The following is a 12959-nucleotide window of genomic DNA, read 5'->3' on the forward strand; positions in this document are numbered from 1 at the left end:
CGACTGGGCGACACAAAGGAGCGGTGAGATAGCGGTCGACCTTAAAAGCTTGATATTCCAGACACTCGTTCCTAGTGGTTGACTGGCATCTCAAGGTTTTAAGGTCGTCTTATTGACATGTTTGGACATTTCCAGTGGTTCTTATTAAACTCTGGGCAATGGAGGGTTAATTCCCAGTTCCAAAAAAATGTTGTCACTTTTTTGGGATAGCGTTGTCAGAATGAAACAGAAAACAACATGACACAAAACGAAATCAAATTGTTCCAAAAAGAATAAAGTCCCTGGGTAGCAGAAATTTTAGCTCCAGGTCCAACTGGTTTATGACAAATATTGTCAATTTATTTCCCACTTTTTGTTAATATTTCTTCAATTGATGGCTATCCACTTTTGCTTTTAGGTGTTGTGCTTTTTGTAATGTGAAACATTTGGAGTTGCCGTTTGTATAAAATGTGTTAAATAAATTTAACTTAACTTAACTTTATTTACATTTTTTTTCTACCAATATATTTAACCCTTTGATGAGTGGTGTCCTGAAGATGAGAAATATCAAATGTACATTTCAAATAGTTTTATTTTACTTAAGCACTTATAAACAAATAGCTTGAATTATTTGATTCATAAAATAAACCGTTTTACATAAGCACGGGAATGCACCTCTGTACCTTTTAGATATCAAAGGCAGCCATTCAATTACAGTAACTAAGAGGACCAACATTTTAAGTTGCATGGCTGTTTAAAGTTATATCCTCCTGCAATTTGCAACAAATACAATTCAAAATGAGCTCATTTTTTTAAAATTAATTGTAATTCATCAAAACAGAAAAATGTCTATTGCCAATGTTTGAAACAGGTCTGGAAGGATTTTTGAGGCGGAGGTAATGGTTCGAGTCCCACTTCCCACTACAAACAAACATCAAATGTCACCGAATACACTCGCAGCCCTCGCTCAAATGCCAAAGGATTGCACACGCCTTTCACTTCCTCACTTCTCCCTGCATGTGTAATAGGTGCTAATTAGTACATACTTAGTATGCAGTAGTGAGATGAATTTCCCCTTCATGGGTTATAATGACTACAATTACTCAGATGGGATGTCATGAGGTGTGGCTTGTGAGTGCATTTGTTACTGATTGAAAAGCAGACAAAATGCAGATTTATGTAATAAATTTTAATTTTCCCTGATACACGAGAGCACCCTCTGTGACAAAAAAGAAATGCTTTGCAATAGCGTCGTGGATTTGACAGCATCACTTCTGCGTCATACAAGACGAGAGACAATAATATCGTAATGAAATTCAGGTATTATGGTATGCATTGCACAAACAATCAAAAGAGGTAACAATGAGCAATTACAAATGCTCATAATTTCACGCTGATGTTGCAAAGTTTGATGCTAAAGATAATAAAGTACTTCAAGTTACCAGTAAAATGGTAAAAAAGTACTTCAAGTTACCAGTAAAATGGTAAACACCGTAGACTTCAAACTATGATTTGAATTATAAAAAAAACCCATTCCAATTTAGATGGATGTGGTGGAAGAATGTAGTTCCCAATTTATTTCAATCTTAACCAACAAAGATGCTGGCTTTCTGCATGACGTGATGCAATTGAGTTTGGCATGTATCTGTGGGCTCATGGGAAGCGGGACACGTAGCTTGATCACAATCAGACATTTAAATCTTCCCTGGATCCTCTTTGAGAGTAACTGTCCTGTTGAAGACCAGCTGTAAAGACAAAGGGGACAGGGAATACAAATAAAAAAGCACTTGACACATGTTTAGTGGAAAAAAATAAACTACAATTTAGTTTCTATTAAAGCATTTAATGTATTTTGTTTTCTAATATTTAACAACCAGCAGCTGTTCCAATGTACCTTGTCTGCCGTGCTGTCAGGGTCCAGAGAGAAGTAGCCAACTCTTTCAAACTGGAATTTGTCAAGGACTTTTGCGCCCTTGACAGACGTATCAACGAAGGCACTCTTGATTACTTGCATAGAATTCTGCATTTGGGGCGACGGGAAAAGATTTTTATTTTTTAATCAAACTACTACAATCCAATGATGAGAACTCAAGAAAACAGCGTGCAGGCGTGAGAGGGTCACTCACTGGGTTGGCGTCACTCAGGAAGCCATTGGGAACCTCAGCTGGATCCTCAGGATGTTTGTGTAGGAATCTATAAACATGGTCAGTTTAATATAAATAATAATATAATATATAAAAAAAGATGCTGTCATCAATGGAAACTTACAGCCTTTCGTAGATGCGCACTTCGCACTCAAGTGGCTGGCTGACCCAGTGGATGAAGGCCTTTGGTTTCTCTGCGGTATCAGAGCTGCAGCAGCTCACCTGAAGTTCCACCACTTTACCTTGAGCGTCCTGCAACAGAGCAAGCATGGAGGATAGGAACAGAGGCTACCCAAAAAAAAAAAAAAAAATGCTCAATTTGCTGAGTTGTACCTTGATGACCTTCTTCACAGAGATGACATACCCCGCATGCCTTAAGCCTACGGGCTGGTCTGCGGTCAGACGCTTGTAGCTTTTTTCCGTCACCTGAAAAAAAAAAAAAGTAGCATCAACTTCTACTGTATAAACAGAATTAATCAGAAATGGTTGTTATTGTGCATGTCAAACCTCTTTGAAGTCACTTTGTTCAATGAAGATGGTGCTTTTAAATGGCACAGTGTGGCTGCCCTTGGCCTCATTAGCAGGGAAGTCTGGCACGCGTACTTCTGACTGAGAGGAGGCGATGGGAGATCATTACATCATCAAGAAAGAAGCCATAAAACGGTAAAGAGATCAAAACGATTGGGTCAACTGCCACCTTCAATCATGAAAGCGAAACAAAAAAAAACGGTATTAACCCGCCCACACACACCCTTACAGTTTTTCAATTATGGAAAAGTGTATCCCCAGAAGAACATTTACTTGCTTTTAGCATTGTTGCACAGCCATGCCGCAACAGAAGAGGTCATTCTTCACACTATCCCAGAAAAATTGTGTTTGTCCAAAAATGACTTGGTAGAAGGAGTTTAATACGGTGTAAATTATGGCCCCTGATCTGATTGATTACAAGATTTGAGTCGGACACCTTCGACCATCGTAAACCTATGAAACATACCTTTGAGTCCTCAGGAAAGTTTATAATGGTGACTTTGAGAGGTTCCAACACGGCCATGGCTCGCGGGGCCGTTTCGTTGAGCACGTCCCTGACACACGCTTCCAGAAGATGCGGCTCGGTGGTCGTCTGGGAAACCGTGACTCCCACCTAGAAACGTGTCACAAACTTAAGCGCGACATGTGACTCTTCGGCCATTCCTCCATTCATCCGGCTTTACCCGAGCGCAGAAGTTGTTGATGGCCTCCGGTGGAAAGCCTCGCCTCCTAAGTGCGGTTAAAGTAAAGAGGCGAGGGTCGTCCCAGTCTCTGCGATTAGACAGAATATATCAATTCTTTTTTAAGGAATATTTGACACAGTTGTATCATAAATACTTGAGGCTAAAATAGTCAATATAGTAACATACATGTTTGCTTGTATGTCTGCTTCTCCATTTATCTGTTCTTTTTTTATCAATAATAACGATTTGGGTTTTGGGATTTAGCCAACCGCTACAGATCTGACATTAGTAGGCGTGTATTTATTCAATCTCAAGGTTAAAAGAATTTATTTAAGTAAGGGCAGAACAGACGAACGGCGGAACAGATTTTGCCATTTGCAATTTTACCTGACCACTCCCGTCTCCACCAATTTGATGATCTTCCTCTTTGACACCACAGTGTAGGTGAGGTTCAGGCGGCCATATTCCCACTGAACAGGACAGTACACGTCCAGAGCATTACATAGCCAGTAATATGATGACCGCCTGGCCAAAATAAAAACAATCAGCGGGGGGAATTTCCACGCCAAATGAATTTAGGATGGATAATGATGGTAAAAAAATCAATGTCTACCTGGCTTGGAACTCTTTTGTACAGAGTGAATGTGTGATATTTTCGATGGAGTCACACAGACAGTGGGTGTAGTCATAAGTAGGATAGATGCACCTGAAGAAGAAGAAAAAAACATTCATCAAGAACAGCTTTTATTCCAAATGTAATTACTATTGCGAAAACTAGCCTACCATTCATCTCCTGTTCGATGATGCGGCGTGTACTTGATTCGATATGCCACGGGGTCCATTTTCCCATCCTCCATAACAGTCTTCATCCGGAGTGTAATTTCTCCTTCAGCAAACATCCCCTTTTTCATCCTCTCAAACAAAACCAAAGATTCTTCGACGGGACGGTCCCTCCATGGTGATGGAGGGGTATTGTGGCCCTTCAGTTCCTCCGCCTTCTGGTGGCACACGTACGCGTGACCCCTGAGGGAAGACAAGGACGAAAATGAAACACCTTCAAACCGAACGGTGCTTTCACAAACACACGCACACACGTGTTGCGCTCACCTGCGAATGAGGTCCAGTGCAAGATCGTAGAGTTTCTGGAAGTTGTCCGATGCATGTGTGACTTCATACGGCGTGTAGCCTGTGCAAGACCGCAACATTATTAAGATACCGATTGTCTTCATTATTGATAGACCAATATGCTTTTTTTCCCCAGGTGAACAGGCAGCTTAGTGCTGATTGGCTGCTACAAAGAACCAATCAGATAGTTCTGTGGGCGGATAATCTGCTTCTGCAGGCAGGGCCACAAGCACATGAGAGAGAGAGAGAGAGAGAGAGAGAGAGAGAGAGAGAGAGAGAGAGAGAGAGAGAGAGAGAAGAGAGTGAGAGAGAGAGAAGAGAGCAAGAGAGAGAGCGAGTGAGAAAGAGAGCCAGCGAGAGCGAGAGAGAGAGAGCGAGAGCGAGAGCGAGAGCGAGAGCGAGAGCGAGAGCGAGAGAGAGAGAGCGATGTGTGTGGCAGCGAGCTAAGAATAAACCAGCGTTTAATTTATCTGCATTGAAAGTTTTAAAAAAAGGCCGATGCCAATAATCTGCAAAATGCCAAATATTTGCCCGGCCAATAATCAGTCTATCACTATTCTGTAAGAAGAAAAATCCTCTTCGCCAACTCACCGAGCCACTCTACCATGTCCTTGATGGCAGTGAAGTATTTTTCTTCCTCCTTCTCTGGATTTGTGTCATCATATCTCAAGAAACAAATTCCATTGTTTGCCTGGGAAGGAACAAACATGTATAAGGCAGCTGCATTGTTCGCGACGAGGTTGAAATGGAAGAAAGGACATACCTTGGCATAACCAAAATTGAAGTTAATGGCTTTGGCGTGTCCAATGTGAAGGATACCGTTGGGCTCAGGAGGGAAACGGGTGCGTATCTACAACCGTTGAGACAAGAGTCAAATTTGGTTGGATTGTTTTGGTTTTTTTTTTTAACATTTGATCTCACCTGTCCACCAAAGAGCTCCATGTGCTTGTTGAGCAAGTTCATAGTATTCGGTGTAACCACATAGCCCTCAGTTGTATAGTTCTCACCTGCAAAACCGTCAAGAGCGATACGGTAATGATGCTTAGTATGGAGGGAATTCACTATCTCATTTTGTGGTTGTTTCCTTTGTCACCTGGTTTGTGGAACTTCAATGCTTCTCCCCTGAGCTGCTCCATTAGCGACTTTCCTTCCACAGCTGTGATCTCACCTAAATAACACACGTCATGATAAAAAAAAAAAATAGACAAACAACTAACTTAACTGCTGTCAGATGACCACTTTTGTGTAAGGATGTAAAGATTCATCGAAAGTCATCGTAAACTGTTATTAACTGTTAATAACTAACCGTAGCCGCTCTCTCATGTCGCCACTGTAAACAAAATGCATACACACATAATGTATCTTATTTGATTTGACACTAGGGCTGCCACGATTAATGGGCTAATCACGACGACGTATTCGATCAAAATTGGCGACAATTCATTTTGACGAATGACATGACGTTTATTATCGTATTTAATAATTTGGCACTGTTTTCTTCTGAAAAATGCCTCATCCGCCGTTGGCTGTTTGCCTGTCTGCAGCGCACATGCGCAGAAGTGGTAACCTGGGTCATCAATGATGTAAAACAGAAGGATTGTGGGCATTTGAGTTGCACGGCTAACCCGTGTTTGCATCAGCAATAGAGTCCAAAAGTCCGGGCACATTTCACAAAATTACTTAATACGATTTAGATCTCCCTTTCATAGCAGCATGTCAGTGATGAACGAGTATCTAAAAAGGAAGCACTTTGCAGCTGATTTCCGATTTAATTTCAGACAAAGGGACAGTCGTGTTTGGAAGCTAGCTGCAGTTAGCACACAAAGGCTACCGTGTGCGTCTGATGGAACACAGCACGCGATGTCCTGTTGTAGTATGCTAACATATCCCAGGGTCGATTGTGGATTATGGCGGAATTTGTTTTTTTGTTTTTTTTAAGTTGAATCAAATCCAAATCCGTAACTGAAAATCAAATCAAATCGGCGCTTGGGTGAATTGTTACATCCTAACTTTTATCCAATATTGCATCTTACCATTAAGGGCCACCTCCTCTTTTTTCGTTTTCACCTCGTTCTCAATTTTACTTTTCTGGGCCTGCAATGTATTCAGAGAAACAGTGTTATTCATTTGCTTAATTTCAGCGAGACAACAGGAAGGAGTTGTTTGTTTAACTTGAATCCTGGAAAGTGTGAAAAGGAGCTAGCCTAACTTTGCTCTGAAAGTAACATTGGTCATGAATGTTTGATTCACGCTCACAGATAACTTGCTTGTTGCGGAAAACAATTCAGGAAGTTACCCATTTCCTAGTTACCTTAGATTTCTTCTCAAGGTCAGCCTCTGTCTTGGGACCTAGGAGGTGCAGGACCTGTAGAACCAACCGTAATTTACTTTAGATAATCAGAATAAAATGTAATTGGCTTGATCTAACATTCAAAACAAAATATGCTGTACTCCCAATGCATCCTTATTCAGACCTACCTGCACGTCCATCTCATTTTTGAGAACTTTCCCATCAGCCCATTTAAGAGCGGAGCGCACCTCTCCTGCAACAAACACCAACATTTTGGCTTTCTGATTGCGCAACGTCACTAGCTTGTGAAATATCTGGCCAGCTAGGTGAGTGATCCTACCCATTAGCAGGCCCATGTTGAAGTGGTACCTCTCCTTTCCAAGCTGTTCTTTGTGCTTCTTGATCACAGACTCCACCTGCACAAAAATGTCCCGTCACTGAGCAATGCACATTAAAGCTTGAAAGTTGTACATGTGTTCATGTACTTACAGCATCTTCAATCTGTTCTGGTGTTATGACCACACCCACTCCACAGGCTTCGTTAAACTCATTCTGACTGAGGGGGTCTTGAGGGTGACTCTTAACAAATTCCAAAGCAGCTGCAGATTCAGAAATGTTTCAGTATATAAACGGCACAATGCCAAATTATTGCAAGCAGGTCATGGGGAGTAACTTCTTTGTCAAATATTAATACGTCCTGATTTTGAAAGCAAATTATCAGCATAGGTTAGGTAATGATTTATCTAAATAAACCGGCATAATTTACAAGGGTGTGTGACGCATTTCTGAGGGCAGGAGCAGATTTACCATAAGATAAACATAGGAAATTGTCTGAGGGGGGGGGCTCAACATTTCCAACACAACTCACGAGTGACGCTTTTCAATAACACGGCTTTGTGAAGGAAGACTCAGAGAGTAAACCATATATAATGTTGATGAATGTTCTTATCAATTACAGTAATCTTATCGATATGATTCTCTCGTTAGATAAGATGATAATCCTCAAGAATGGGATTTTAAGGATCGATGAATACCATGGTTTAATGTGAAGAAAACATTTTTGTACAGTACTGTATAAGAATGGGGAAGCCCCAATAATTGCATTTGCCTTGAGCCAGTACGTAAATGCCTATATACGTTCCTGGGTGAGGTGTTCCAGCATGTCAAAAATTACCAGCAAGTTGTTGCTCTGTGGTAACTTTACGCAGCGCTATGTTTTCTGCGAGGAATGCCAGACGTTTTGTGTCTTTGAGGCGAGAGGCCAGGCTGTATAACAATGTTCCAGTTGCTTTGTCCACTTCTGTGGCTCCACTGACACTGCGTGCCTAGGGAAATAATTGAACGCAAACAAGGAAAAAAATAAGAACAATACAAATTGTGACCTTCATTAAAAACAGGGGAAAAAAGCCCAGACACATGCATCTCCAATAAATATGTTGACACTCACACAAGGATGTTAAAGTGAAAATGAAAACACAGTGACCCTCACTGCACACTAAGCAGCTGCAAGACACTCAAGTAAACAGAAATATGTCCGTACGAATTGAACAATTATATATATAGTTTACTTTATTTTTTTGCTGTAACACAAGAAGTGATCAGCATGTGGCTGTCACAGCTGTGCCCTCTCGACTGAGTTCCACGAATAGATTGGGGGGTGTCAAACCTGATCGATAGCGCTCTTCAAGCTGGTACTCAACGCTGCATTTTTCAGCGTTTCTTTCACTTTCTGTTCACTAAGCCCAATGGAGATGAAAAGTTTCGATATATCGTCCATTTTCCCACTTTTCTCCGGCAGGTTCACGTGGACACCAACACACCAGTGCCCAACAAGCTCGCTACTTTGAGAAAGAGAAACTACTTCCTGTTCGAATTAAAGGGGGACGGGCAAATAAACATATGAGCCAATTGGAAGTCAAGCGTTAGGGCAAGGTCAACCAATCACGTAATGGTTTCATAGAAGCACCGCCTACTTTAAGGAATATCGCCAATCACAACCATCGTGGAACATAAGTGTAACGAACTACTGCGTAAGAAATATTGCGTCAGAAATTCATTCCAGACTTTTTTTCTACACCTTTCTACTCTCATGAATTTATTAGGACCGCAAACTCGTTGTACCAATTTTAGATTCAGGTTGAATATGAAACGGAACACACGACACATTTTGTCATTCTATAACGTGTTCAAAATCTCTGTAATGCGTGCGTGTGTGACAACATTTTTGGGGTTGTGCGTGAAATACAACTCAACGTTTTGTAGTTTGGGATTTTATCAATAGAAAGCGACTTTATATGCAATATCTAATGTCCCAGTGAGAGTCTTATTTTTTAAAACATGATTACTATTCGCTGTCCATCCATTATCCAAGCTTCGTCCCTACTAGTCACTATTCGATTTTTTTTTAATTATAAAACCATGGCTACTATAACACCAGAATTAATACGATTTATATATGGTGCTAATTTGGGTATTTTTTGTCCACGAAGTAATTCCATAAACGTCACCCTAACATCATCCCTTTGAAAAATGGAAGTTAGTCGACAGTTTGGTTCACTGTATGCATTGTAAACATAGTGAAATATATGTTCATTGTTTGGTGTATTTGTGGGCGGTGTCAGTTGAGTGGTGGGTGACGTCATTGAGAGGGGACGAGCCAGGTTGGGGGGAAGATTGGCTCGGGCACGTCTTACAACCAGTTTACGACTCTTACAGCAAGCGTAACTACTACAGCGTTACCATTTCCGCTATGACGTCATCAAAGTTCCGCCGGCAGACCGGTGGTAAACAAGGGAGACATAAGCAACTCGAGATTGTTTTCACTGTGATAATATATTAGATGCATCCACTCATGCCGTCAAATGCGAAAGGTTATGGCAACCCATGCAGTTCTGTCATCAGGAGTAAACGCGTGGAGCGCTCTGGCCTGTGAGAAGTCAGAGCTGCGACTGGATCTTACGCTTGCTTGTGGACAATCGTTCCGGTATGTCAGTTCAGACTCGTATCGTGAGTCGAGATATTTCTGCAGTTTACATTGGAAACGTGCCACTGCAAACACCTAACAAAATGTCTTCAAATATTGTCGATGCATAGCTTAGTCAGCGTACATTTCTGAGAAACATTATTTTTTATCCATCCAAGACCTGCAACCATTCACTCTCAAATTCAAACCAAAGATAACGCACATGTTTTCCCACAGCTGGAGGGAGACTTCAGATGGCCACTGGACTGGAGTGATGGGAGGACGAGTGTGGACTCTTACTCAAACTGAAGACACTTTGTGGTACCACGTTTACAAACACAATGACAGACAAGTGCACAGAAAAGTCACGGCAAGGGAGGGTGGTGTTTTCCTCAATGAGAAAAAGGAGTCGCAAGTGAAATGTAAAGCAGATTTAACGAAGGAAGAGAAAGAGGAATTAGTGGCTATCACCCGCCAGCATAACGAGCACGAGGCCATCTTGAGAGATTACTTTCAGCTGAATGTGAATTTGAGGGTTCTTTACAGAAAATGGGTAGCAGCGGACCCCCACTTCCAAAAGATTGCAGACATATTCACCGGTCAGTGTTTATTTGCATGCTATCGTTTTTCGACTAATGATTCCCTTGCAAACAATTTGCCATTTTCTTTCCACAGGTGTGCGAATGCTGCGCCAGGACCCCACTGAATGCCTCTTTTCTTTCATTTGCACCTCCAACAACCATATCTCTCGTATCGAAGGCATGGTGGAGAGGTTGTGTGAGGCCAGGGGTAACCTGCTTTGCCAGCTGGATCAAACCTCGTACTACGACTTTCCTTCACTGGGCGCATTAGCAGGTACAGTGTGACTGGTTGTAACGCACTAAGATTGTGTTTTGCTTGTGTACTGGTGTCAAATGATTCTGATTCTGAAATGCAAGGTCCAGGGAGGCGAAAGATCTGTGCCGCCAAAGTATATTTTTTCTGACCTACTAAAACCAATTGTGTGTTTTTTAGGCTTTCTACGGGTCAATAAAAAGCATCAAATGGATTTTGTGACAAATAAGGCCTTAAAATATATTAAAATGTATTAAAGACCGTTGCTGTTAGCTCTGAGCTAGCTTGCTGCAGCTCTCAAAGAGGGAAAAAAAAATCTGACATTGAGTAAGTCCTCCTCAGCAGTAGTTGGTGCTATAATGCAGTAATTTGACAAATTGGAGAGTCATTATCTTGTCAAATAGAAAGGTGGTTGTTCACTTTTTTTGTCATTGAGTTACATGAAATTTTGTATATCAAACATACTAGAGATAGCCGGACTCTGTGTCAGTGAGTACTAAAAGGGTGAATACTCATCCTGGTATCGGTCTTAAAAAGCGTGGTTTCGGACATTCATAGAAGGAAGCTTTGAAATGATTTATGTTTTGTTATATCACAAAACCTTGGAATTTGAACAAGGGTGTGTAGACTTTTTCTATCTACCCTATGTGGTGTCATTTCTAACAATGTGCCGGTACTATACTGAATGTTCAATATTTAAACGAACCTGCATTTTGTACTTTGTAGACAGCAGTGTGGAAGCCTGCCTTAGAGAACTGGGATTTGGATACAGAGCTCGGTTCTTGCAACAGAGTGCAAAGCAGATTTTGGACAACCATGGTCACAAGTGGCTTGAAGGTCTGCGCAGTGTCCCATATTCGGAGGCCCGTGATGCTTTACGTTCCCTCCCTGGGGTGGGCATGAAGGTACAGCAGATGCAATGACGAGGTGGTCCTTAGTGAGCTTCTGAAATGCAACTTGGCCAATGTGTGCTCCTTCAGGTGGCAGATTGCGTATGTCTGATGTCTCTGGATAAGGCAGACGCTGTGCCAATCGACACGCACGTGTGGCAAATTGCCAAGCGTGACTATAAATATGCCGCTGCCAACGAACCCAAAAGCATCACAGAAAGGCTTCACAAAGACATCGGTTTGTGTTCATGCGTCTCATCGATCATATTTCGGGAGTATCCACACGGCTAATGAATGCTTCCGCTTGTACACAGGTGATTATTTCAGGAACCTGTGGGGTCCTTACGCCGGTTGGGCACAATCAGTAAGTGTTGACCGCCTCCTTGCATTTTGTCCATTGTAACCACTCAGTGTATTTCCATTGTTTAGGTATTGTTCTGTGCCGATCTCAAGAAATTCCAAAAACTGAAAGAAACGCCGCAGCTGAAGCGGGCGAAAGAAGAGTCGGACAGTGAAAGCATGGAAACATGCAAGAAATCAAATAAAGAGACTGTCAAAAATGGTCCTGTGAAAAACAGGAAACTGAAGTCAGCATGTCAAAAGAAGGGAAAGGTGTCTGTTAAGGAGGAGAAGATAGTATAACGTACTGTACTTTTCTACAATACACAATTTGATACCGCAACTTTGTTAAATAAGTCATTTTGGGGTATGATTTTTGTAACCTTTGTTCTGTCAACTTACAAATTTAGCACTGTGCTGAGTCTTTTCTTTTAATAAATACAAAAATCGCACATTTTCCATCCTCAGTAACGTCTTGCTAAGAAAGCACATCAGCAAACTCCAGGACACACAAAAGTGGCCTCTAGATGGCAGTATGCACCGGAAGATATAACATTACACATTAATGTCACATATGGGTCATTCGCTTGTCTATTTTAAACATGAAGACTAAGTAGCATGTCTTCCCTGAGTGAATGCATTCTGTCAGGATCCTTGCTATTAATACCTCATGGCTTTTGTGTTCATATCGAAAAGAGGTCAAGGTCATTTATGGGCATTTTTATTGGGTTTATTTATTTTATTTTTGTGCTTGTAAAGTGCATCAGTGGCCTCGTGTTTATCTGCACGGGTTTGACTGTGTCAGCTGGCCTTTTTAACAGCAGCGATTGTTTCTTTCTCTCTCAATGCTTTGGTCTTTGTGTGAGAAATACTGGCCTCTTTGCCACATGAACAAAATGCAGTATGTGCATATTCATGGCTTACAATTTAAGGTTCCATTTCCCCCTCGACGCAGGGAATTTGGGTCATCTTGAATACAGTTGCATATGTTATGTTTATGTATGTGTCGTTTTACCGCAGGTGCTGTTTCTATGTTGGTGCGTGCAGCCATGTGTGTTTAATGAATATGTGAGTCAGCGTTCATGCCCACTCCATTTAAGCTGAACACGGGCTGGGGCCCTGCTTTCGGGCAGAGCCATGCAGGCAAGAGAGGAACGGCGCAGTGAGAATGGAGTCAAGAGAGCA

At 41.6% G+C, this 12959-nt stretch overlaps 2 protein-coding genes across 2 annotated transcripts; one reads left to right on the forward strand and one right to left on the reverse strand.

Moving 5' to 3' along the window:
* Positions 1-1149: 1149 nt before the first annotated feature.
* Positions 1150-8602, reverse strand: qars1 (glutaminyl-tRNA synthetase 1). The gene is made up of 23 exons (XM_088292131.1): positions 8416-8602; positions 7924-8074; positions 7239-7348; positions 7090-7165; positions 6938-7002; positions 6771-6824; positions 6493-6553; positions 5553-5627; positions 5381-5466; positions 5223-5309; positions 5051-5150; positions 4442-4520; positions 4118-4357; positions 3948-4040; positions 3722-3859; positions 3335-3422; positions 3118-3264; positions 2631-2732; positions 2457-2549; positions 2248-2375; positions 2106-2172; positions 1874-1999; positions 1150-1724 (listed from the first exon to the last, which is right to left on the reverse strand). The coding sequence occupies exons 1-23, from the start codon at positions 8524-8526 to the stop codon at positions 1674-1676; spliced, it is 2328 nt and encodes a 775-aa protein (XP_088148257.1). The 5' UTR covers positions 8527-8602; the 3' UTR covers positions 1150-1673.
* Positions 8603-9423: 821 nt separating this feature from the next.
* On the forward strand, positions 9424-12228 carry ogg1 (8-oxoguanine DNA glycosylase). The gene is made up of 7 exons (XM_088291065.1): positions 9424-9732; positions 9949-10310; positions 10387-10566; positions 11272-11450; positions 11526-11673; positions 11750-11799; positions 11865-12228. The coding sequence occupies exons 1-7, from the start codon at positions 9611-9613 to the stop codon at positions 12075-12077; spliced, it is 1254 nt and encodes a 417-aa protein (XP_088147191.1). The 5' UTR covers positions 9424-9610; the 3' UTR covers positions 12078-12228.
* The last annotated feature ends 731 nt before the right edge of the window (positions 12229-12959 follow it).

Source organism: Idiotropiscis lumnitzeri, chromosome 3 (genome assembly GCF_059441095.1).
Source record: "Idiotropiscis lumnitzeri isolate Australia: NSW breed Sydney's pygmy pipehorse chromosome 3, RoL_Ilum_1.0, whole genome shotgun sequence".
Lineage (NCBI taxonomy): Eukaryota > Metazoa > Chordata > Actinopteri > Syngnathiformes > Syngnathidae > Idiotropiscis > Idiotropiscis lumnitzeri.

Excerpts from the sequence above, each read along its gene's own strand:
- qars1 (XM_088292131.1), bottom strand. The coding sequence starts at position 8,526 with ATGGACGATATATCGAAACTTTTCATCTCCATTGGGCTTAGTGAACAG. Across the intron at positions 5,628-6,492 it reads AGAGGAGGTGGCCCTTAATG|GTGAGATCACAGCTGTGGAA; the intron begins GTAAGATGCAAT and ends TGTGTTATTTAG. Across the intron at positions 2,733-3,117 it reads ACTTTCCTGAGGACTCAAAG|TCAGAAGTACGCGTGCCAGA; the intron begins GTATGTTTCATA and ends GCCTCCTCTCAG.
- ogg1 (XM_088291065.1), top strand. The coding sequence starts at position 9,611 with ATGCGAAAGGTTATGGCAACCCATGCAGTTCTGTCATCAGGAGTAAAC. Across the intron at positions 10,311-10,386 it reads GATTGCAGACATATTCACCG|GTGTGCGAATGCTGCGCCAG; the intron begins GTCAGTGTTTAT and ends TTCTTTCCACAG. Across the intron at positions 11,451-11,525 it reads TCCCTGGGGTGGGCATGAAG|GTGGCAGATTGCGTATGTCT; the intron begins GTACAGCAGATG and ends GTGCTCCTTCAG.